This window comes from Haliaeetus albicilla, chromosome 8, assembly GCF_947461875.1.
Source record: "Haliaeetus albicilla chromosome 8, bHalAlb1.1, whole genome shotgun sequence".
NCBI classification, from domain to species: domain Eukaryota; kingdom Metazoa; phylum Chordata; class Aves; order Accipitriformes; family Accipitridae; genus Haliaeetus; species Haliaeetus albicilla.
In genome coordinates, this window is record NC_091490.1 from 42,152,318 (window position 1) to 42,177,958 (window position 25,641).

At 42.6% G+C, this 25,641-nt stretch overlaps 3 protein-coding genes across 8 annotated transcripts; 2 read left to right on the plus strand and 1 right to left on the minus strand.

Moving 5' to 3' along the window:
* The first annotated feature begins 1,046 nt into the window (after positions 1-1,046).
* TPM4 (tropomyosin 4) lies at positions 1,047-11,030 on the plus strand. 4 transcript variants are annotated; one of them, XM_069790302.1, is made up of 9 exons: positions 1,047-1,383; positions 3,859-3,984; positions 7,106-7,239; positions 7,516-7,633; positions 7,974-8,044; positions 8,289-8,364; positions 8,999-9,061; positions 9,144-9,213; positions 10,518-11,030. In XM_069790302.1, exons 1-9 carry the CDS (start codon positions 1,270-1,272, stop codon positions 10,598-10,600), a joined length of 855 nt encoding a protein of 284 aa, XP_069646403.1. In that variant the 5' UTR covers positions 1,047-1,269; the 3' UTR covers positions 10,601-11,030. The 4 variants fall into 4 exon arrangements, with proteins under 4 accessions (XP_069646403.1, XP_069646401.1, XP_069646405.1 ...); XM_069790300.1 differs by lacking the exon at positions 10,518-11,030 and adding an exon at positions 9,770-10,005 and having other exon boundaries at positions 1,048-1,383; XM_069790304.1 differs by lacking the exons at positions 1,047-1,383; positions 3,859-3,984 and adding an exon at positions 4,860-5,057.
* A 263-nt stretch (positions 11,031-11,293) lies between these two features.
* On the plus strand, positions 11,294-19,778 carry RAB8A (RAB8A, member RAS oncogene family). The gene is made up of 8 exons (XM_069790307.1): positions 11,294-11,476; positions 11,967-12,027; positions 12,270-12,330; positions 12,731-12,808; positions 13,272-13,361; positions 14,032-14,097; positions 14,622-14,672; positions 15,579-19,778. Exons 1-8 carry the CDS (start codon positions 11,353-11,355, stop codon positions 15,669-15,671), a joined length of 624 nt encoding a protein of 207 aa, XP_069646408.1. The 5' UTR covers positions 11,294-11,352; the 3' UTR covers positions 15,672-19,778.
* A 221-nt stretch (positions 19,779-19,999) lies between these two features.
* CIB3 (calcium and integrin binding family member 3) lies at positions 20,000-25,242 on the minus strand. 3 transcript variants are annotated; one of them, XM_069790305.1, is made up of 6 exons: positions 24,836-25,242; positions 24,505-24,539; positions 22,658-22,769; positions 22,141-22,288; positions 20,992-21,187; positions 20,000-20,459 (listed from the first exon to the last, which is right to left on the minus strand). In XM_069790305.1, the coding sequence occupies exons 1-6, from the start codon at positions 24,884-24,886 to the stop codon at positions 20,348-20,350; spliced, it is 654 nt and encodes a 217-aa protein (XP_069646406.1). In that variant the 5' UTR covers positions 24,887-25,242; the 3' UTR covers positions 20,000-20,347. The 3 variants fall into 3 exon arrangements, with proteins under 3 accessions (XP_069646406.1, XP_009919272.1, XP_069646407.1); XM_009920970.2 differs by having other exon boundaries at positions 20,360-20,487; XM_069790306.1 differs by lacking the exon at positions 20,000-20,459 and adding an exon at positions 20,801-20,906.
* Positions 25,243-25,641: the final 399 nt, after the last annotated feature.

Below are 25,641 nucleotides of genomic sequence, written 5' to 3' on the forward strand. Positions count from 1 at the left end.
GACAGGGTTTGTGAGGGTCTGCAGAGAGCCTGGGCTATGTGTTGCCTGGGAGGGAGCACAAGGCTGTGGAGAGCAGAGCCGGGGCAGAATCGGGGAGGAAAGGATCAGGGAGTGGTTAATGGGACCTGAATTTGGGAAAGAAGTGGGGGAATATGAGGGCATGCAGGTCCCTGTGTAGCAAAGTCAACAAGTGCTTTCAGTCTGCTCAGGGAGGTGGAATAAGTAAGGACAAAGCAAGTGTCAGGGGCTATGAAGCTAAGCGAGAGCATATGAAGGGATGGGAGAGGGCAGTTGGGGGTATGGGGTTGTGTTTAATAAGACTGTGAAAGGAAATAGGGCTCATCCCAGGGCCATTGGATGCTCTTGTTGGTGTCCTCAGTGGAGCTGCCCCTGATGTTCCTCCCAGAGCCTGTTGTTGCTTTGCCTCAGAGAGAAGGTGACTCCTTCATAGAAGAAATAATTTACAGTGCTCATCAGCCTGCAACTTCAGGTGTATTGTTCAGTTCCCTAAGTATTTAGTGAGTGAAATTTCAAAGACAGGCACTCAAACTCACTGAATGTCTTTGAGCCTGAACTTGGGATCTAAATCTGACCTCGGTTGTGTATTATACTATTACAGGTTATAGCTAGTTCTTTTAACACCAGTCCTTATTCACAGCAAAACCCCTGCTGCCTCATAGCATATTCTGCATATTTTTATAACATAAATTTAGCTACCTCTTACGGGTAGGGTTTTTTAAATTTTATTTTATGCATGGATTTATTTTGGAGTAATCCAAAAAGATCCTTCCCTTTGCTTCAATAGTCTTATGCCATTATTGTAAGAAGCCAGGCCATCCTCATAGATCTATTGGGCTGTTTAATTGCTCTGCAAACACGGAGGGGTGCTAATAAGCTTTCTTTCAAGCATGTGTTCATATGTCAACACTTTTGCTTCTGTCAGAAGCTTAAAAATGGAAACAGTTTTCTCTTTAAGAAAACAGGACCCAAATAAGGAGATGATGGAGTGGTGAAGATTCCTCTAGTGAGTCTGTTCCAGCTCATTCCTTAGAAAGGCTGTGTATGAAAGATCAGAGAAGAGGCCAGTAGATCTGGGTTTTGTCCAGGGGGTCTCTGGGTTTAAGCACTGTCTACAAGCACTTGAGCTCATTTTGCCTGTGACTTGGCTGGGTAGAACTTCTTTCTCTGCCCAAGCTGGTAAAAATCTAAAACTTTACTCTTCAGAATTCTTTCAGTAGCGCGACATATACAACCTATCCTTTAGCAAAAATGGAAGCTATCAAGAAAAAGATGCAGATGTTGAAGTTGGACAAGGAGAATGCCATTGACAGAGCAGAGCAGGCTGAAACAGATAAGAAGGCAGCTGAGGACAAATGCAAACAGGTAAGTAGAAATAAAATCACTGATAGCATGTGTGCTGTGGAAGTAAGTGTAACAAAATACTATGTTGCAACTTTCTGATTCAGAAAGCAAAATAATTTGAAGTCAGGTTTTCTGCTAATCTTTTCAAGTCTTTTGCCTTTTTGTGATGTTACACTCATACAGCCAGGGCTAGGTATTAACTTCTCCTTTCAGCCATCTGAGTCTTTGCAAAATTAGCACTATCCACAGATTCTTAAGAGAGCTTTGTCTAACTTCTCTTGAATCTTACATAATTGCCTTAATTTTCTTGTGCTTCTGATTCCATGGAAAAGACCTTACATACTCCAAATCAAAGCTGTATACTTTGAACACCTGTAGGACTAGTGTTAATACCTCCTGAAGAGTCAGCTGTGTTTAAACATTAATTGAGCCTCTCCTTGGAGTGAATTAATAAAGTTCACTTGACTAGTCCTTGGTATACAGAGTGCCCCTTACAGGTGCCAGCTGTGACTCAACAGTAGATATGTTGTATTATTTTTTGTTAAGAATAATCAGAAATACCTTAATTTGAAAGCTCTTCTTTTAACTGAATTTGTGATAATATTTTCATATTCTTTTGCTTTTCAATGTTCTGTTTTCTGGGTATCTATCTCATATTTGAGCTATAGTATTTTCAGAGTGATCTTGAAATGTAAGTTGACTACATTCAAGTTTCCTATAGCACTTCTTGTAAAATTACCATGTCTTTTGCTTTTACATCCTCTGAATGTGGCTGCTTCTGCTACATCTTCCAGACTGCTATAATACGTTATTAGCATTCATTTGGCAAAATATTTCTTAACATTCAAGTTCAGTTTGAGATCCTGGATGACTTAACTAAACTTTCAACTGATCATCCATTTAGCTAAAGCAAGAGGAAGAAAGTTTCCAAAAGGGTCAGCTGCTGCTGTCTTCCCTCTCCACCCCCAACATAAGGAAAACTACTTGTCTCTTTTGTGTCATTACAGTAAGCTTCTACAAGCTGCATGCATCGCCTGTGTACCTAGTCCCTATTTCTTTCCTAGCTTCAGAGGTGTTGATCCGATGCTGTTCTGTTGGGCCGCAGTATCCCCAGCTAATCTTTCTGCACTCAGTAACAGCCACAGCAGATTGTTATTCAGAGCAGTTAATGGTGATTGAATGCTTAGCCTTCCTTTACATTTAGTTATCAAAGGTGATTTCCTACAGACTGATAAATGACACACTTGTGGGAATTTTCAAGTATCTATATGAGGGTAATTCACAATAAAAAGCTAAAAGAGAATAATAAATCTTTGATCTTACTCCTCTTTTCTGAATTGTCTGAAATTTTTCAGCTTTTTTTTTCATGTGGGCACAGTACTCAAGTAGGGATTTTATCACCTCCTTCATCCTGCTTACTGTCCCTCTGTTAAAGCGTCTAAGCAAGCATATTCAGTTCTTTCACACTATCTGGTTACTCTGAGTAGAAGTATAGCAACATAACAACGTTCAAGAACAGCATGCTACCAAAAATGTCATTAAAGCTATCTTTGAAGCTAGAATGAAGAAAGTCAGTGCACTAAAACACAAACTATTTTGAGTGAACTATTTTGATAGACTAAATTTATGTGAAGGTGGAGCAAAATGGTTAAATCCGTTTCTCTGTAGACTGAACTGTTTTGTATTGCAAATGAAATGATGGAGCAGATGGGTTTGCAGGCTGCACCCTTATCAGCAGCAAGCCGCCTGATAATGTAAATTCTTCAGGGAGCATGAGACAGTTTGTCATTAAACAGTCTCCCAGCAGGTTATAAATAGTACCATTCTAGCGTACAATACGGATTTATATGGTATGGAGGAGAGAGTCTGAACCTCTTGGTAGGATGGAACATACCTTGTTGGCCCACAATTAGGCAGAGAATAATTCAGGTTGGAAGGGACCTCCGGAGGTCGTCGAGCCCCACCTCCTGCTTACAGCAGGGTCTGGACCTGTTCCCTCCTGCTTCCAGAGTATCACGTTTGATTTGAAGTGTCTTGAACAACATACAAAAGATGACTAGGGAATGACCACTCATTTTTTCTAGCTATACGGGAACTGAACACTTTCCTAATCAATCATCAAGTAATAGTGTTAGAACAAACACAAGGACATAATTTTTAAACATTTATAATTATGCTGTAGAATTAACTGCTGCAGGGTGTTGTGGAGTCCAAAATAGAAATGAGGTGAAAAAGGGCTTATACCAAGTTACATATTAAATCAGATCCTGTATGTGCGGTGGCAGGAAATATTGTTCTAAGGGTGGTATGTTTTTAATGATCTTTGCCTGGCAACTGCTACCAGTCATTTTCAGACTACTTGCCCCAGCAGAACTTTGATCTGCTCTTTTGTGACTCTTCGTATGTTACATTAGGTTAAAACTAATAGTAAAGAGATCAGACTGTAACTGATAATACACCAGAATGTTTACTTCGGTTTTTTTTCTCTCTTGAAAGGTAGAGGATGAGCTGGTAGCTCTGCAGAAAAAGTTGAAAGGAACTGAAGATGAGCTGGATAAGTACTCGGAGGCTCTCAAAGATGCCCAGGAAAAACTAGAGCAGGCTGAAAAGAAGGCCACTGATGTACGTACCTATGGCTAATATTTGCCTGCAACTATGCTCTCCGTGTTTTGCAGTATGTATGTTGTACACTGATGATGAGAATCGCTGAGAGTTTTTGCACTGCAGCACTCAGATCGGGGGATGGGAAAGGCAGTGTTAGGATTCAGGGACGTTAAGTCTCCTGTCCCCTCTCCCAAAACGAGCTCGGGCTGGCTGTTCTGCGCTGAGCGCACGGCACAGGCAGTTTCCCCCCGGGAGCCAGCGCCACGCAGGGCTGAACGGGTACCCAGAGGGGAATTTTTACCACTGCACCCATCAGGGGTTTCTGAAACTGGGGGGGGGGGGGTGTTGGGTGTTTGTGGGCGGGAATTCTTAAGGAAAGGTGAAATCTCCTTTAATCGAAACAAACAAGATGGTGCTCTTTCAGGGAAGCTGGGACAGAAGCAGGGATCTGCTGTGGCCTAAGGATGCAGTTTGGCTTCAGCCACAGAGCAGGCTTAAAAACCGGTCCCCGCTCCCCAGCCGCACGCCCCGGTCGTTTTGCCGTCGGAACGGTTCGGTTTAGCTTCGCTTGGCTGCGCGGGCCCAACCAGGGCAGTAACGAACCGGAGGGCAGGACTTGGCGGCGGTTTGCCGAACCCCGTTTTGGGGGTCCTCGGGATGGCCGGGCTGACCCGGGGAGCCCGGCAGTCCCGCGGCGGGTTTGGCATCGCGGAGCGGGGCGCGGGGCGCGGGGCTGCAGCGGGGACCCCCGCGGGATGGGGGACGGGGGAACGGGCGGGGCGGCCCCGGGGCGCGACTGTCCCGGCGCTGCTTGCGCCGACTCCTCTGTGCTACGTCACCACACCCCCCCACCACCTCCACCTCCAGCCGCGTGACGTCATCGGCCCATTGAAAGGCGCGGGGCCGCGCGCCGCCACGTGCAGCACCTCCGCGCCTTGCCCGCCGCCAGCGCCGCGCCCATGGCCGCGCCGAGCTCCCTGGAAGCGGTGAAGAGGAAGATCCAGTGCCTGCAGCAACAGGCGGATGAGGCGGAGGATCGCGCCCAGGTCCTCCAGCGGGAGCTGGACCTGGAACGAGACCTGCGGGAGAAAGTGAGACCGCCCGGGCTGCCTGCTCGCCTCTCTCGGTCGCTCTCTCCCGGGCTGCCCTGCTCCTTCCTTCCTGTCTCTGGCTCTCTCTCGCTGGGGCGTGCCCGGCTCTCCCCTGCTCCGGGAGCACGGCTCGGCTGCCTTCATTCCTCAGCTGTATCCCCCTCGCTGCTCCGCTCCGCAGACTCCCTGCGGAAACCGCTGGCGCTGCCGCAGCGCCTCGCCCGCACCGTCCCCCGGGGCCGCCGGGCGCGGCGGCGGCTGCGGCGGCGGCTCGTCCCAGGCGCCCGCTGCTTATCGCGCTATGGGGCCGTTCCCCTCGGAACAGGCGTTTGCGAGCGCCGATCGGCATCGGGAAGCGGTTACGAGTTTAGTAGGAAATGGCTGCTTAATTAGGAAAAAGCGCTGCTTGACAACGAGCGGGGAGTTCCCGCCTCTCGGCGCCGCACCGCTGGCTTCAGCACAGCTGGGAAATGTCTAACTGCTGGAAAATAACTTTCCCTCCTGGTTTGCACAGAGAAATCAGAACTCTCCACTAGTGTGCGGCTCTCTCGGGGCCGGACAGCTGGTTTCACTTAGATTTGTGTGTGATCAGCCTTCCCGGCATCTTCCTGCTATTTTATCACATGTCAGCGAGTTAGTTTTACCGTATAAGGACTGCGGGCTGCTTCTGGGAGAGGTGGAGCCAGACTAACTCCAGCTTCCCAGTGGCCCCGTCTCCATAGCTTTGGAATCTTGCTTAATTAAAATATGACTTAAAAGTGGCCTGTCTAGTGGCAGGAGTTGCAGACTGCCACATAACAGATGCCAGTTTTCCACAGGATCGATGCCTTGTGTGTAAATCAAGAAAGTTAAACACATAGCACTGGGTAGAAAACAAATGAATGCTGGATAATTTATGACTGGTGGAATCCTGGGTCAGCTTCCATTTGGATCAGTCAGTGAAATCCTTTCCAAGATGGTACAGCTATGAATGGAAACCACTTCCTCCAGCCTAGGAGGAGCGGTCAGTAACCAAATTTGCAAAGCTGCAGCAAAACAAGTATTTTTTCAAAGTGTTTAACACAAAGCATGAAACAGCTGCCCTTCTAGCATATAGAGCCCGTAAAAGTGTTAAAAAAAGTTATACATGGCAATCATACTCAGATTTGAGGACAATTAAGAGCACAAACCTGGCAGTTATTAAAGTAGGACTTTATTTTCCTTCAAATAACAAGCAATTGAAGGAACCATATCTTAACAAACACTATGTATTTATGGACACCAATTTGTTCATACTGTCTGTATGTGAGCGTTTCTCCTAACAACCTCTCCATTTCTTATCTAGTCTATTTTTTAAGCATTGATAGTGTTTCCAGTTACTGTGCAGTTTATTCAATAATACATAAACAGACCTTCTTACTAGGAAATGCTTTCAGCCTAATTCCTTAAGTACCATAGGAAGCAATGAAAAAGGAAAGTGAACTTATTTTAAGAACATACCTAATTTTTCCCTGTTTTACAAAGGAGACTGACTTTCCCTTGCTGAGGCCAAGTGTATCTGCCCAGCTGACTGCGTAAAGATTATATAGCATTTGCAGGCTCAGGAACCCATAATGGATAATGGTTTTAACTTCAGCAGCGTGCTATGAGAGGATATTGCTGCAATCTGTAATGAAACCAAGAACAGAGAAATCAACTGTGAAGTTTTTGGAATAAGCCATTATGGAAACAATTTAACTTTGGTATCCTATGGGTAGATCCCACCCTGTGAAGTGATCTGAAAATAGTTCTCCCTTGGCAATCGGTGTCAAATCCTTTGTTGTGTAGCAGGAATGATAGGTACCTTAAAAAAAAAGAAAGGAGAAGCACATACTCCATACCTTGAAATTCCTGAGATGCCACAGTTTAAACAAACAAAGAGCAGAGACAGAAAGGTTCCTAGAGCTTCTCTGCTCCCTACCAAGGAGAAGCCTTTGCAGTTTTAAGGAAAACTGGTTAGTTGAGAACATTTGTCAGCCAGTCAGTGGCTTGTACATAACCTCGGTTCTGGGTGATTGTATTTCCTGTAGGCTGAAGGTGAGGTGGCAGCTCTGAACAGACGTATCCAGCTAGTGGAAGAGGAGTTGGATCGTGCCCAAGAACGGCTGGCCACAGCCTTGCAGAAACTGGAGGAGGCTGAGAAAGCAGCGGATGAGAGTGAGAGGTACATTTCCTTTTTTTCCCCAGTAAAAATTGAGTATATATGAATAAAATATTCCTGTATCATTTAGTATCTGCATGTGTTAATGTGGATTGCAGGTCAGAGACTCGGAACTTTTTGATAAGCTTGAATGAGTAATTCTGTTAGCCTTGAAGAACACGATAGTATGGGCACAACGAGCCGCTTTTTGGTTACAAATAGTGAATTCCGCTTTAGGACCTTTGAGAGAGAAGTGCTAAAATGCTTCTACATTAAACATATTTGCTGTGATTTCTGCAGAGGAATGAAGGTTATTGAGAACAGAGCAATGAAAGATGAAGAGAAAATGGAAATTCAGGAAATGCAACTGAAGGAGGCTAAGCATATTGCTGAAGAAGCTGACCGCAAATATGAAGAGGTAAAAGAGATAAGGAAATGATTAAACTTACGGGAGAACCACGAACAACTTTGTTACTCTTCAGTGTACTCATTCTTTGTGTGCTTTTCACTGTGTGATGGTTCGCCTTTGGAAGGTTCCCAAAAAGGAGTAATTTTAATAGTGACTTTGGCAGCACCTTAGATATGTAATGCTAAGAACACTGCAAAATCTAATTTATTTGGGGAAAAAGTCTGTCATGTCTGTGCATGTATGTTTTAACCTAATTCTATCATTCAGAAGGAAAGCACGAGCGTAGTGCTTTGAGAGAAACATGTAAGAAATTACAGACTGGCTTGATACAGCTGTTGTCTCTTTACAGGTTGCCCGTAAGCTGGTTATTTTGGAGGGTGAACTGGAAAGAGCTGAAGAGCGTGCAGAGGTGTCTGAAGTGTGAGTAATTTCGTATACACGGAAGCAGTTTAGAATACAGTAAAGGTCAAAGCTGTATTTCAAGTAGAAAAATCTACTACTGGTAGGCGGGCATGTAGAAAAGCTTTTTTGTAGCCTACATACCAAATTTTCTCCTTTCAGACTTAATAATTACTTCATCCCTTGTATTTTTAGACTCTTTGAAAATTAAATTAAGTCATAACAGAGACAGTAGTCATTTATACCTTTTTTTCCCCCCCTATAGTAAATGTAGTGACCTTGAAGAGGAGTTAAAGAACGTCACTAACAACCTGAAGTCCTTGGAAGCTCAGTCTGAAAAGGTTGGTTCTTTCAGTAAACTGAGGGATAGGGGCAAAGTCAAAACTTGTAAATAAAATTCTTAGAAATAATCAAAATAAGCAAAGGGTTTAGCCAACTGCCTGTTTAACAGAGACTGTTGATAACGCTGAATCAGTTCTGCCCGAACCCAAGTCTGTAATCTGGTAATTATCTGCAACACTGCTTCAGGCCAGGACCTAAATCTCCCGTTTCCCACACTGGTACGCTGCTGACTGCTCTTGATTTTCTGATCTTGCTCTTTTTGTGGTTTTTGCCCTCTTAATAAATAAATTTGTTGAAACTCGATTTCATTAAACAGTTTTTTCTGGCTAGTCTAAATTGGTAATGGGAGGCTTCACGTTCTCTTGTACATTCAGCTGTTTTTGTGCCGCACAAGAAGGTAAGCCCATTAAGGCGTAAGATGATGCACAAAAGGAACTTGGGACATCCTCAGTTTTAAAATGATGCTTTCTGAACGAGAGTCTGAAATGTCTTGGTGAAGAGGAGAAAAGGATGGGAAGGGTGTTTGCAGCTGTTGTAAAAGGAAAAGTGGTTATAAATAGGTCACAGTTTCATAAACATTTATCATTGTTGCTACAACTTCCCTTAAAGAGTGTTTATTGTTTTCATTCACAGTACTCGGAAAAAGAAGATAAATATGAAGAAGAAATCAAGATTCTCTCTGACAAGCTGAAAGAAGTAAGTTTGTCCATCCCCAACCTGTATTTTGGCATTGCTTGTTTAACAGCATCCTATTACTCTATTTTTTTTTTTTTTTCAGGCTGAAACTCGTGCTGAATTTGCAGAGAGAACAGTTGCCAAACTGGAAAAGTCTATTGATGACCTGGAAGGTATGAAATTACTCGAGTTTCATTTAAAAGTGGTCAATTTCAAATCAGAAAAGAAAATTCTAGGAGAGGGGATTAGATTTTATCAGGAAAGGACAGAAGTGCTTGTCAGGCCTATTGGTAGACTGGCACGATGCGTCCACTGGACACGTCTGTCCTCCGTGGTACCTCCCGGCCAGAGGAAGATCTCCTGAAAGAGTTCTCTTTCCAGAAGCTGGTAACAATAACCTGATTTTGGCCAACTCGCACATACATGGCCTCGAGGGCTTTTTCCATTAATAACAAGATCACAACCCTACTTAATCTGATCACTGAAAAATAATTTGTGAGATCAAAAAAAAGGAAATGTAGGTGAAGCTTCTGACCTGGCAGCTGTGTGGATTTTTTTGCTTTCATACCGATACTCAGTTACGCATCTGTTTTCTTCTTTTGTTTTCCTCCCCAACTGCTTTGGCTGCTGCCTTCTGCCTGTCTTCATGTCTCCTACTCTGCGCCTCTTCTCTGGACTGTTTTTCTGCATTTCTTGCTGAAACGTGCCTTCTGCCCTCGTCACCACTAGACGAGCTGTACGCTCAGAAGCTGAAGTACAAAGCGATCAGTGAGGAGCTTGACCATGCTCTCAATGACATGACCTCTTTGTGATCTGCACCTCTGGGGGGGTACGGGGGCCGCTCTGCCTCGCTGCATTTCCTAAGCTTTTCTCGCCTGTAATACCTGTCACTTCTGTGCAGCTTCCACAAGCGATCCTTCGTCCCCTCTGTGAGAACTGAGCTCAATAAAAACGAGATACCTCTACCTTTCAGCTTTTGGGGTTTATTTCCTTATAATTCACCTAAAGTACACTAGTAACGACAGAGAAGGTAAGTCCGGCTCCCGATGCCGGGGATGGGCAGATGCCGTCAGCACGGGTGCCCCCATTGGCAGAGGCAGGACCCGGCGCGCTGGCAAACGCCTGAATTTTGGTGTCCCCAAGGACACATGTGGCAACGCAAAGCTTTTGAGTGCGCTTGAGTGTGTACTTGGCGGTGTTCCACCTGCCTGGTTAAAAACTCTGGGGGCAATGGAAACTCTGAAGGACGTGTGCTATAAATCACATTTTCAATCAAAACACAAGTCTGTCACGTTACCCATAAAACGTGTCCCAAAACTGCACTAAATTAGAGCAATTACCTCAAAAATTGGCCTTGTTTTGTGAATGGAGGTGTAGTGTTGAACGTGGAGGTAAGTAATCACGGGTTTTATTTAGAGAGAAAAGGCTGTGGAGTCATGTGTGGTTTAAGTCTTGTTTTCTTCTTCTTTCTCACTAGAAAAACTTGCTCAAGCGAAAGAAGAGAACTTGGGGTTGCATCAGACACTGGACCAGACGCTAAACGAACTGAACTGTATATGAGATGGCGAAGAACCCCAGCGGCCAACAGGAACTGAAGACTCCGTCTGCATTTACCGTTATCGCCCCTCTCTCTCTCTCGCTCTGTCTCCTGGAAAAAACCGATTAAGTTATGACCAGTACAGACGCGCGTAAGGCTCTGGCGTGACTCGAAGGCCGTCGCGCACCTCTTGACGCCGGCGGCGCCGGCCCCGGGCCCCTCCAGGGCACCCTCCTCCCGCCGCATGCGGGAGAGCGTGAGCCGCGCCCGGGGCGGCGGGAGCCGCCCTCGTTTCTCATTTCTGCGGGTTATCGATCGCGCGGCTGTAGCTTTTCCTCACGGTTGATTAGTCGTTTTTATATAAACCCCGGTAGCAGCTGTACCCCAGCAGTAGTGTCGCCCTCCGCCGGCAGCCTGTTCGCGACGTTTCATATTAAACAATTTCTCACGGTATCGCGGTCTCCTCCCGCTCCTTTCGTAGCGCTTCCGTTCGGGTGACGTCACGAGCCGGCACACCACGTCGAGCTGCGAGGAGTTAGAGGCGTGACGTCGCTATTGGCAGCAGGAAGTGACGCTCGGGCGGAGCGGAGCCGGCCGCCAGTCGCGCCGCCGCTTACCCCAGCGGTCCAAGGCCGCCCGCCAATGGGGCGCCGGCTCCGCGCCCTTCCTGCCGGGCTCGGCCAATAAGCGCGCGGCGGGCGGTGATGGGCGGCGGGCGCGGCCGGTGAGGCGGCGCGGGGGGCGGGCGCGGCGGGGAGGGGCGGCGCCCGCGAACATGGCGAAGACGTACGACTATCTCTTCAAGCTGCTGCTCATCGGCGACTCGGGCGTGGGGAAGACGTGCGCGCTCTTCCGCTTCTCCGAGGACGCCTTCAACGCCACCTTCATCTCCACCATCGGTGAGGGCACGGGGGCGGCCGCACCGGCCGGTGGTCCCGCCCGGCGGCTCCGGTTCGGGGCCTGGAAACGGCTCGTTCCGCCCGGAGGAGCGGGGATGGCGGCCGGCCCGGGCCGAGGGAGCGGAGCGGGGCGGGTTCGCTGCCGGCGCCGGTGGCTCCGAGGCTCGGGGTGGGGGGGCGGCAGCCCGGCCCTGCCGCCGCCTCGGCCCGGCCCTGCCGCCGCCTGGGCTCGGCCCGGCTGGGCTGTCCTGTCCTGCGGGGCTCGGGGCTGGAGCTCGGTCTCGGCTCCGGCCGCTCTCTCGGCTGCGCGGCGGGACGTGAGCCGCCTTTGCGAACCGGGCGGCTCTTTTGGCTCGCTGAAGGGGAGGACGCTCTGCTGGCGCTCGTCCTGAGCCTGAAAATGCGAGCGGCGAAATGAGGGGGGAGGGAAGAAATGAGAATTTGGGCTTTCGGCAGGAACCGAGAGTAATGTAGTTGCTTCTCTTTTCAGGTATTGATTTTAAAATTAGAACTATAGAGCTAGATGGCAAGAGAATTAAACTACAGATATGGTAAGACTTTTCTCTGAAGTTAACGTCCAGTGGCCGGGTGTCCACATGGTGCGGGGCGGTGATGTTATCGTGAAGTCTTTACCCTAGTTGTGCCCTTCAGCGGTTCACAATGTCTTAGAAACTAAAAGATAGTTTTAGCGCACCTAAAGACTGCTTCAAATTCATTAAACCTTGCGGTGGCTCTGACTTGAGCGTGTTGCCGTCGGTGGTTTGCATGAGCCCCCGCGTTCTCTCTGTTCCAGGGACACTGCCGGGCAGGAGCGATTTCGGACCATCACAACCGCCTACTACAGGGGAGCAATGGTAGGAGCCGTGCGGGTGATGCTAAACCTAACGCGGGCGATCCAGCTGTCACAGATCGGCTGGGTTTAATGCGGAATGCGCGCGACTGCCGATGTCTTCTGGCACGTAAACTCTGCCCAGCTAAATGTTTACAGCGGCGCTCCTGTTTCAGGCGGTGCTGGGACTGTGCTGGAGCGACGTGGGAGCTCGTAGGGGCAGCTTCCCTCCGTGACTCGCTCTAAAATACGCGTCCCGCACACCTTATCTAGCCAGGCACAAACTGCGATTCAGTGTTGTGTGGAAGTGTGAACCAACTGGTTTAAAAATAGTCTTTGATAAGTTGCTCCTTTCTGCTGTGGTCAAGTCTTTAACTCTTGCTTAAACTGACGCTAGCTGAAATTGTCTCCTTCTTAATCTTTAGGGCATTATGTTAGTCTATGACATCACCAATGAAAAATCTTTTGAAAACATTCGGAACTGGGTCAGGAATATTGAAGAGGTAATTTCTCTATTTACTTATTGAATAATAAAAGATGCAATTTCTTCCTCCAAAAGTAGTTGAAAATTAATTGCTTCAGAAGCATTACCTTTCTTTTGGATTCATGTGCTGAAGGGTGCCTGGAAAATAAATTGAATGAAAACCAGGAATACCTTCTGGAACGCCTTGGTTAACAGTAGCCCGTTGTGCTGGGACACGAGAGCCAGCCGGGGGGACTGTAGCCCTTCCAGCCATGAGGGGACCGAAAAGTTGATGTTTTCCTGCCACAACAAGTGATCCGAGAGCTGTCGTTACGCAGGACACGCGCCGGGCTGCTGGGATGAGGGGCTTGGGGGAGCCCGTAAATCTGCGGAAGATGCTTGGCACTCCATGTGAAGTCCTTGATGTGCGCTTCATCTTTTTGACAATATTTGTCTAAAAAGACCCAAGCCAAAGTCCTTTCTTTGATCTGTTTCTATCTCAGCACGCCTCTCCAGATGTTGAAAAAATGATCCTTGGGAACAAATGTGATGCAAATGACAAAAGACAAGTTTCTAGAGAGCAAGGGGAGAAGGTAAGTGCCATAGCTTTAACATATTTCAGCTTAGACTTTTCGGAGCGTAAAACCTGCATTCGTTACGGTCTGTACACCTCCTTGGTACCTCGGTGGTGTTCCTAAGCGGAACTATTGAACATTTCCCAAGGTGTAGTTGCAGGACATTTCCCCACTCTGATTAAAAGATGAGTCGCTGTTAAGAATTCTTGTCGATTAGCTGGTCAGGATGTATTAGGTGCGAAGCAACGAGGTGGATTTTTTTTCTTAGGAAAAGGAAGAAAAAGCATGCTAGAGTTTGACATTTAGGAAACATCTCTCTTTGACTGAAAGCCACTGAGACAAGGTAGACAGGATTGTCTTTTCTGGCGTCGGATGTTACTTAGTCAGGGAAGGTGCTTCTACGCGCTGCAGATGTTACGAGACTGACCGGATACCCATGCAAGAAATAAAATAAAAGACAAAGGAGCAGATGAAGATGTGTGCAGAGTGTGAAACAGCAGAAAAAAGCCCAGCAAGAAGAGATACTAATAGGAACGAGATTTAGTTCCTGATTTGTGCAAATTCTTCTGCTTGAGTAAATCCCCAAGTTGCTATGAATCACGCCAGAAGGGGCAGATCCTGCGCAGTTGGTTATATTTAGAGCTGTTCCTGTAATTATCCAACTAACACGAAACCTGCTTTTGTTCAGCTTGCTGCAAGTTTTGGAATTAAATTCATGGAGACCAGCGCAAAAGCAAATATAAACATAGAGAACGTAAGTACTATAACCATTCTCTTATATGTATTGACTTATTTATGCAAACAAGCAATAAGAACACTCACCCGTCCTGGCTGGGTGCAAAACTCCGTTGTTAGATACTGCGGATGGGTTATTAAGTACATACCCGTGCGTTCCATGAAGGCGTTGTCTAGCCAACGTTATGCCGATTTATTTAAATTGAAGTGGGTGCTTAGAGCGTAGCACAAGGGTGTTAAGAGCAAACGGCGGCAGGGCGGCACACTGAAAAACTGGGCTTAGGCCTTTGCATTCAATAATGTGATTGACAAAGGGTGGCGTTTTCCCTCTACGTAAGCCCAGGTTGTGCCGTGGTGGTTTTCACGCTCAGAAATGGGGTAATGGGGTTAGAAAAGGAGCATGAAAACCTGGAGGGGGGTGGGGGGAACCTGAAAACTTGCTGTTCTTCAGGAGTTTAGTGTATGTAGAAACTTGGGAAGGCAGCTTATCGCTAAACAAAAATGTTAGAATATATTAACACTTAAGTGGTTTACTTGTTGCAGGCATTTTTCACTCTTGCAAGAGACATCAAAGCAAAAATGGACAAGAAGTTGGTGAGTAACCTTTACTTGGTCCACGCTGTATTTAAATAAGAAAAAAAAAAACAAACGACCCACAACCAAAAGCCAAATAGCAAGTACTGCTTCACAGTGTATAAAAAATACTTTGTCGTCTCTTTCATGGGGGTTATAGAAATTTATTTTTAGTTTTGTCAAGCTACTCTCTGGCCGTCTTGTATAAAAATTGTCTCTGCATTTCAGGAATTAGCTGCAATGGTTGAGGTTTCCTAAATAAAATTATCTTTATTTTATTGCAAGTCAGGCCAGTGGTAGAGCAGTTTAATGATATTTCTTGCTCTTGTGGTCTGAAAAATTAGTCATATAGGAGGCCCGCTTCATACTTCAGGGTAGTCTTGAAACTAGTATGTTTAAAAATAGGTAAAGAACTAATTTTTTTGATAACTTCTGCAAAAGCATCCTGAGAAGCGGTTGGGTTACCTTTTGCACAACAAATAAATATGTATCAATGTCGGTTTGTTCCTTACAAAATGAAGCTAACAAAGATTCCTTCTACTTTCACTGAGCATTCCACCTTCATGTGACCAGACGTGTGCTGACAGAGCTGTGATATTTTGAGTCTTGCTGACGATTCCTAAGTGTTTCAGCAAGAGCCAAACATGTCCTATAAATTTTTTTTTTAATCTCTGCTGTCTTTGAGTTTATAGAAAGAAGACGAATAGGCGCGGTGCACGTTAGTCAAAGCCAAAAGTAGCAGATGCAGTTCTCCGACTTCTTGTAGCAGCTGATGTAAGGCTCAGATAAATGAGTCAAGACTCCTGTTGGTTTTAGCAATGGTTTTTTGTGTATGGCAGGCTTGATTCAAGAAAATGAATAGATGAAGTATGGATGCTAGAAGCGGTTCAGTATAAATAAGTAACTGAATATTCTTTGCATCTTCAGGAAGGCAATAGCCCGCAAGGCAGCAACCAGGGAGTCAAAATCACACCAGACCAGCAAAAGAAAAGCAGCTTTTTCCGATGTGTTCTTCTGTGAGGGACACGGCCTTAATCTGAGCATCTGCTCAGCTGAACTGGACTGTGCCTGTTCTGAGTGAGATTTCCTCTGTCTGTGGACTTAGCATTTTCAACATACCTTGTCACTTTGTGACCATCTGAATAAGAAATCGTTTATTTTAGTAATTGTCTGACTCTTCAATTTTGGAGATGAAACAAGTTTATTTTTGTCAGATTGCCACTGGGCATGCGTATTGTCTAGCAGAGGGAGTACAGATCAAACGTGACCTGTGATATAGAACCTTTGCTGACAGGCTTCAATCTTTTTGTTCATATATATAATGTATCCAAATTAGAAAGATTAAGTTATGATCAAAATAAGAAACTGAAATGCCAACGTTAATAAAGTACAGGTATGTGTACATGATACATGTGCATATCCATGTCTATAGATGCATATGGAACAATCGCATCAAAACATCAAGTAAATGCACTTACGTAAGCAGGACAGGCTTATACCTTTTCAGAAGGTAGAAGGAAGCTTTCTGCTTCTCCACCTCTTTGCTACTCCAGAGAAAATCCTTTATCTGCCTGTTACTTACTCAGTTGCGTTATTGTAGACAATCCACAAGTACAATTGAAGTTTTGCAAAAAAAAAAAAAAAAATCCTCCTCAAAGGAATCTCTATTTTTTTAAAAAACCAAAGTGTGCTGTAAATATAATGGATCCTTGCCATCAGGAAGTACTTTATCCATGTTAGACTTGACCATGCTTAATTAAGTACTCCAGATGTTTAGACGTGTTTAACAGGAGATGATAGCTACAGTGAGTCCCATGCAAATGATCTGTTGTCTGTTCTTAGAGAAACAGACCATGGTTCAGGTAGGGACACTCCCTCAAAATCTAACATTACAATGGGTGGCGTTTTCTTCTCCAGTTGAGAATGACTCCAGATCTGTCATGATGTAGTAGCTGGTTTTAAATTGTGACGAGAAAATGTATTGCACTGCTTCCAGTTGTGTGTTCTCATGCACACTTGCTCACATATGCAAATAAATGTTGCACATATGAACACTTTCTGAAAACAGACTTTTTTAAACTGAGACTTGCCTTGCTGCTGTGTATTGATCATTTCAGATTTCAAGCAGCAACAGACCTGTTAATAGCGTGCATCAATGCAAATGATGTTTAGTCCTCCGTGGAAATATTCTATGTATTTATTCCTATAAACACAGTCTATTACATTCCGATGTATAAAATATATAACAGCCAAGTAAAGCTCTTAGGTAGCTAATTGCTCTTAGTTCAGAGGCTGTAAGCCTGACTCTTAATTAGACTGACAAAAGGAGCCAGTAAGAGCCATCTACTTCAAAGTCTGCTGTCAAGTGATTGGAATTACGGTGTATTTAACTGAAATGAACATATCAGCTGTGTCCTGCAACTCACTGGAATTGTTAACATGCTTTGTTTACATTGACAACTGCACTTAAGGGTAAAATTAAAGCTGATTTTAAAGTTAATGAATTTACTCACCAGTTTTGTTTTCTTCAAGTTTATGGTATTATATTCTGGCCTCAGAGTAGCACTCGTGTTACTGTAGTTAAAGATCTATCAGATTCATAATTAAACTTTATAAATCTGCAGCATGCAATTGGGCTCAACAGGAATATTGCCTGTTTTTCTAAAATGGAAAAAGGAAATTTTACTGTATAAGTTACTGGTTTATAAAAATGCATTTTATATGCTACCAACCTTTTTTTTTTTTTTAATAGCTAGCAGATTACAATGAGATCTGTTCATGATTAAAATCATACATAAAGCTTTCCTTTAACCAGAACCTTATGATGGGGGTTTGTTTTGTTTACTCATGGCTTTTTAGCATGAGGACTTGGTGAACATGCACCATAGTGGATTACAGGCAGGTGTATTTGTAGGATAAAACCATGTTAAGCTACTGAAAAGCCTTCTAGTCAGTGTATGCTTCTAGTCAGTATATGCTTCAAAGTGTAGTTAATACAGAGCTATAGATTGGACAAGGAATGCTTCTATCTTGAGATAAGGATGCTTTTAAAGAAAGACTTTGTGTATGCTTCAAGAAATTGAGGCAGAATTGGGGAGGTGATTAAGGCATGGTCTGAATGTTGTTTTCCTACACAAAACTGATCTGGTTAATGATTTGTTTCTGGCTTAGTAGTAAATGTGGATTGTCTTGCATCCATCCTTCTACTTTAATACAGCCAGATGGTACAGCCAGACTTATTTTTCAAAGTGACTGGAAAAATAAGTGGTTAGTCCAAGTTGGTATCACAGTATCCACTGTGATACTGGGCATTGCCTGTCGACAGTGTCTAAATCAATAATTCATCTTGATGAGAAAGCAAACCATACTAATTTACAAGTGGATAAAACTTGAAGGATGGAATTGTGTTGTTCACTCCTCATTTTCTAAATCTTAAGTTACTCTTTTGCATTCAAAGCTAACTCTTTGTATGTGAATACCTTTTGTTTAAACTTATGCTGGTTGTTGCACATATGTTTATGTACCTAATTTATAGCATTGTTTCCTTTTATGAAATGATTGGTTTTACTCAATGAACAACTACATTATTGTCTGATCTCAGGAAGTTTCATACAGTTACTGTGACTACAGTCATCACTGTACTTCTAGGGTATACAGACTCTACACAGAAATTAAATCAGTGTAAGCAATGTGAAACCTAAAATGGAAATGTAGGACAGCAAAAGGTTAAAGACACTGCAGTTCCATGTATGCTTGGCTGTGTGTCACTAAATGCAGACATCGCATCTTGGAGAAGTACAGTATGTAGTTGATGTTTCCATCACATAATTAAATTACTGTACTTTTTAAGTATGAATGATATGGAAAACACAATGATCAAAAGAGGTACTGCGTAAATACATACAGTAAGGTATTTATATCTAAGCTTTCTTTAACTAAGGAGGAAAAAACCTGAAATTGGATACAAAATTTGTAAAACTGAGGAATTTAAGTAGATCCAAAAAACTATGTGCTTACTACACATTCTCAGTGTCTAAATGCCACTAAAATTTCAGGTAATCGATTAACACTTGGTTTGTAGAGAAACAAACCCATTTTTGAGCATGTTCTCAAATTCCCTTACTTTAACGAGTATCATGGAATTCTGTGGTTGACCTTATTTTTGAGGCTGGTTGCAATATATCAGATAGTCTTCACCCCTTCAGGTGTAGACCTGTCAGTAGCTCATCTGTCAATAAATGGTGGAACTGCTGTTTTAACACTTCACCATTTCAACACTTACGTTGTCTAGGTCCTATGCTGATAGGCACATCTAATGTTCCCTGACATCCGAGCCTTATGCCAGCATCAGACATTCAGCCTCAGATTTATAAATCCTATGGATTATTGTAAGTCTCTTTACTGCTGCTGAAAATTATTTGGTCTCTCCTTCCACGTGAGATGCTAATCATCTCACTGACAATTGTTAAGGGTTTTATTGTTGTGGCGGTGTCTTTGTCTGATGATCATGCTCAAAAGCTACCGTGATTTCTTGTTCTCTTGAACTTGAAATGGCTGGTGTTTATGCTGGAGAGGAAATGGACAAACAGCTGCGTAGAGGATGGTCTGCATTTGTACTAGAAGTTCATAGTGGTTGGGAAAGAATGATGACTGACTTCTGTCTTCATTTGTAGATTAAATAATGATCTGTTCAATCGAACGTTAATGGTAATGTGCAGTCTGATTATTTCAGGCTGCCTTATTCTTTGACCCATCTCTTTCACTGATCATTGGGAGTTTTTGTTTCTGTAGGTAGTACAAGTTTAGCGGGCTGGTCTCTCTACCCTTTCTGCAGGAATCATATGCTCTGCGTTGAGCACGAGTTGGGCCTATGACTTTGTTTGAAGGGAACTTAATGCATCCCAATATTTTTAAAAACAACTGTAAATTGTGTTTTTAGAATGACCACTTTTGGCTGCCACCCTTCCCACATTACAACTGCTTTCTTAAACACTTCTCATTGATTTTCATGTTTGTATTAAAAACAAAACTGTTGTTTATTACAGTATGTATGTTTTTACTCTGTTGTACAGGACCCTGAGCACTGCATAAATAAACTTCTTATGAAAAGAGAATTTTACAAACTTAGTTTGTCAGTCCTGTTCCTCATTCATGCATATGGATTCCCATGTGGAAAATAGGATATTTCTAAGAAGAGAAAAGAGGGACAGGAACCTGGGGTAGCTTCTTTTGTCCTTTAAAGTATGTTGACTTTTCATTATAAATTCTGAAATAGAGAGCTCTTCTCTATATTCTTCTCAGAACCCATAATGGATGTCTGTGACACACTAGGAGAATACTTCAGCAAATCGATTCACTGGACCGTCTGTTAAGGCTGTAGCTGATCAGAGGAGTTGCTTACACAATTTTGATGAACCATAATGTTTTTGAAACTATTTTCAAGTTTTTTTTACTGGTTAAGGCGTTTGCTTAGGACTTTTTTTTTGAAGCTATAATTTGATACAAGTTCCTTTAGTACCTGGTGGTGTCTGAACTTTAAAAAAATATTTCCCATCACACTGTCTAGGCCAGATTTACTCTAGCAGAGGGGACAGAATAGACATTTTGTTAAGTTACAGGGAAATCTTGATGAAGAGCTTAATGAATTCTTCCTTTAAGGAGGTAAACAAGAGACAAGAGTTCTCTGACTGGTTAAGTTACCAGAAATTGTCTTCTTTGCTCCTCTCATTCTGCTCTCTCATGGGTGGTAATCTCGGGTGAAGTAATAGTTGTTGAAGGTTCAAGAAGCACTTCCATCTGCATGTTTCACTAGATTCAGATTCGAATGTGAAATGTGCTATTAGAAAGAGGAAGTAATGATCACTTATGTATCACTCTATTCAAAGGGATTCACTACACTTAATCCTAGGACTCTATAATAAATGGGAAACTTTGTTTTGCAAAGCACTTGCAAAGAATAAGTACATAAAATAAACACAAGATTTGGAGTGCTGCTTTGTGTAAGACATGCATCAGAAACCACATTAAGACTATGTTATGCATTGAGTGAGCTAATCTCATATACCTATCAATGGACCCTAAGTGCTAATATTAACTTTTTAAATTACCAGGACTTTTTGTCATGTAAAAAGTACATCAGAGGTTCAAAAAGCAAGTCAAGAAGCCTCCACACTTTTCCAAGCTTCTGTTTTCCCAGTGTTTGTGGTGGGCAGCTGTACTAGAAACTTGTCAGGGAAGAGTGGTGATCTGTAATGGCTGAGGAGACGTAAAACACGCTTCAGAGACTTCTGACAAAAAAACTAAGAGCAATTTTGTGTTAGAAATTAAAAGCAAATATTACCTGAGGAAATCTGGAGCTCGTATTATCATATGCTGAAAGTCTTCCAAAGACAGCTTGCCATCGTTGTCCACATCAGCTTCATAAATCACCTTTTCACATACAAGGCTAACTTCTTCTGGGGTAAGTTCATTTCGGGTTAATTTGTTAACAGTTTTCTCTAGATCTGATTTGCATATGTAATCATCATTGTTAAAATCTGTCAAAGGAAACAAAATGAATTCAAAGTTACAAAAGTCAGCATTTTATATGGTTGACTGCCAAGACCTAATAGGAAGGGTTTGGTTCCCAGGCCGTAATGTATTTATGTAAATAGAACTTTCAAATTGGAAATGAAGTTATCTGTCTTTGCTTGTATAAAAATTCAATAACAAAATAAAAATCCTGGAATAATTTCTCCTTTTATGCATAAGGCTAACAATTGTAAATAGTTGAATGGCTAAACATAGCTTAGCCATAATTAAATCATTCTGGCAAATCACTACTACTGAACCAAATGCAAGAAATAGTATGAAGTTAAAGGAAGAGAATGGGCTGTTCAGTTTTGGTGGGGGTTCACTTTTTTAACATCTTTGCTGAATCACGTACAGTTTACATTGCAAAAGAAGATTTTGTTTGTTTGATACATTGTTTGACTTTAGCTGATCATAAAGGAAGTAACTGAAAATGGTACTGTAAAAAAAAAAAACCAAACAACAAAAACCCCCAAAAACCCAACCCACAATGAACCTTTAAATTTGTCCTTGGAGAAAAATGCTAGAAGTGTGCTTCCCTGCCTCCCACCTCCCCCTACCAAAACCATGCTACAGATTTATGGGCAGCCAAATCCCTTGTGCTGCACTTTTCCAAGCAGCCCCTCAGACAGAAGTATTTCTTAAATTTTTATCAGCTCTTGAAAACTGCAGATAATTTCAGGTTGTAAATTTTATAGTAAATCCTAATCCCAAACAAATAAGAGAAGAGACAAAAGGGTAAAGAAGACCAGAAGTTTCTAGGAGAGAGAACGGACATTCAAATGCAATGAAAAAAAAAAGGCTGCATTAGAAACATACCTAACTAGAAATCATTGTGGTGACAAAATGATTATTTTGCATCCCTACGTGAAGCTGCAGGATTTCCACAAGGTTTATTTTTTATGCATGTCTCACTCACCATAAATTTTAAAAGCATAATAAGCTTTCAAGTCTCTGGGAGCCATTTCACTCAGCACTGAAAACATGTCCAAAAAATCATCTAAAGTCATATTGCCGTCTCCATCCTCTGAGAAAACCTCTGCTATCCGCTGACGAAATGGATTGTCCTGGGCAACAGAACACAGGAGCAAGGGAAGGTCATCTTTACTAGCATTTATTTCAGTGCAGATAAGACACAATTGGAGCAAGACTATTTTTGTTGTAACCCCTTTTTTGGCAAATACTCCCCTTTCTGCTATTGTGCTCCTGTCTAATGTTATATCGGGTAGACACAGCTGCAGCCTTCTTTAACTTTTGTGCAATTTCAGGGTGTTTCCAGGGAATCACTAGAAGCTTCCAGAAAGACTTTTGACTTCAATAGCCAAAATTTATTTGTATTTCAGCCTCCCAGCAATTAGTACTGGATGAATTATTAAAAAAGGGTAGATTAAACTGAAATGTGTCACTTGATTCTAGTTGTGTTCCTTGCTCTGTACCTTCAGCTCTGGCATGCTGCCAATGAGTTCATAGGGAAGCGTCACGTCTGGTTTATCTGTGTAGTCAAGTGGAACTAGCTGTGGGGCTAGATCTCGGTATCTGTAAAACAGTCTGAAATAGAAAGAAAGGCTTGTTTAGGGAACAAGTTTTTTAGACCACTGAGAACCATGTGTTTGCCTTTTCTGTATCATTCTTCACATTTTTCATCCTTTACCAGGTGGATGATATCAGTCACTAACATTTAATATACTCTGTAGTTGTTGGTGGAAGAGACAGTATTAAAAAGAACAACACAGTGTAACTGGTGAAAACAAAACCTTCATGCCTACAAAACAACTAGGTGAAAATGCTTACACACGTCAGGCAGCCAAACCACTACACAATATACACAGATACCGTGTATCTGAAAACTGATCTTTACAAAGTTTCAGATTTACTTCTACATTGCCAGCAATGGTGTTCAGGCATGTAGTGTAGTTATGATTTATGTGTTTATGATAACAAGGCAGAAGACCTTTAGTCCGAAGGTCCACCTAATCAGTTTCCAAACACACAAAAACTTGTGGCAAGGCAAAAGGGATCTGTTTTCCAAATCCATAATGAATGTGACAAAAAATATTGGGCTTAAACTGGAGCATGAAAGATCCAGTTTAAACGTCAAAATGAAACCCTGAATGCCTAAAGCCACGGGCAGGGAGAGAGATCTGGGACCAACTCTAGCAGCTTTTTAACCACCCCAAGTATCTTCCGTTTTTTCCACAGAACTCGGGTTCAAGAGGCAGAAAATGTGCATAATAATTTGAATGTATTTACCACTTTTTCAGCATGCTATTTGCTTCAGGTCTTGTGCTAGAGTAAGGATCCCATTTACAGCTGTTATCAACAAAACAATAGGACAGAATTTTAAAAGGGATCCTTATCAATAATAAATGTCTTAGTCATGACACGATTATGGTTCTGGCCTCTATTTACTATGTGGAAAGGAGACAGATTTAGATTTCAGTTATTACAGAACCATTCGTATTTTATCCTGTATAGAATTCACACACAGATATCAAGGTTCTAAAGAGGGACATGCCCTGTACAAAATTGTCACTCATACTCTGCCCTTCAGAGAAATTAGCAAATCATGTGTGATGCTATCTTGAGAGATGCAGAAACTGAACACTTCCCTTTCTGTTAGTACGCCCAATGGTCAGGAATGGCAAACGTAACTTCAATATTATGTACGTTACTATCTGGGTAAGTATTTTTAACAAGAGGAGAACAAGTTCAGGTTTTCAGTGAAGACTCTCAGTCCCACATGAACAGAATACCAAACCTGCCTCCATCAGATCCTTTGGCCAGAGACTAAATGCAGTGTTCGATGAGGCACATGAAGGCTTCGTGGAAAATGCACCTTAGAGTATTAGTATGATTATTTACAAGAAGATGTGAAGAAAATGTGAAGAAAATTGGACACAATCGTTAAGGTTTTCATAAACCAGGCAAAGTATTCCAAAGAGTATCAGTATACTTTGAAGTATCTATCTGTCACAAAACAAGGTGAGGAACATGGATGTCACTGGCAAAGTATGCACTAAAATATAACTTGTTAAATTTATTTCTGATCAATAAAGTCTGGTACCTTAATACAAAATCTAGAATTCTGGCTCAATTTAGGATAGATAACATAGGGTTTGTACCTAAAAAAAAAGCAACAAAAATGCTCAAATTGTCCAAAGGTATCACTTTAAATTTGTGTAAATCCTTTAAAAAATTATTTTTAAAATACCTCACCCTATATGTAACCTGTCTTTATAGCAGTGTCTGCCCTTTACCCACAAAATGCATATACAAGACTCACCTCAGAATTTCTTTCCTTGTAAAGAATGTGCAGTCCTATGAAAGAAGAAAAGATAGAACATGTAATGACAGTTTTCAGCATGCATTGGTACAGTGACTTGAATGAAGTCATATTGTAATATACGTGGCCAAGCGTGAAAGCTTTTTCTTTTTGGCATATAATTAGGAGTATTTTATAACCCTTCTTCTTGATGTAAGAATCAAACCATGTTACTAAAATCTTTGCTGTAATTTAGTAGTCCTACTTAATAATTTTAAAAAGAGATTGTTTTAAAAAAACCCTCACCATTATTCCATGTTCTGTCCAAACAGCCCTTTAGTTTGTTTTATACCTGATATGCATCCAGCTGCTCTGGAGTGAAAATGGTTTGTTTGTTGCCCATTTCTGGCTCTGAATGCTGATTCTTGTCCCATCATTCTTTCCTCAAAGGCACCTTTATAGGAGGTCTGGATATTCAGTTATTAAAAGCTGCAACAATGAGGTTCAGGTATAGCAGAGGATCAAGTAACCAGCTTCCCTGTTGCACAGGCTGTAAAGTATCATAATAGAAGCATTTCATCAAATCTTCAGTCTGGCTACTTAAGGCTCTTACCCACCTGTCTCCTGTGTGCACAACAAAGACTCCTGTTACAGTATTTAGCCAAACAACTAATAGCTTCTTGTTTGTGTCTTTGAAGCAGCAGGTGGACTTAATGGATCATACTTTTTCATTCCTTCAAACATGGTAAATTAACTGAAAAGTCTTAGCAATGTCTGTCTTCTTTAAGAATTAACACCAAATGCTAGAAATCAGTAACACTGGTAGTAACCCCTTGTCCTTCCCTTCTCACTAATGCTAATGGTAGTTTGTACTGGAGGTAGTCGCTATAAAGTCCACTCGCTCCCTTTATTCTGCATTATCTGTTAATACACATTCCCACTAGTTAACAATTATTTGTGTGCCATGATACATATATGTTGATACCTGTATGGCCGTTACACTTAAAATACCTGCGAGTATATAGTTTATACACACAAACAGAAATGTGATGTTACTGGCTGTATGAAATATGAAAAACAAGGCTAGAAGGAGGAACTGACAGCACAACTACAACATGTGGCAGGCTGCCTCATTTATTGATCACGGGCAGGTTGTAA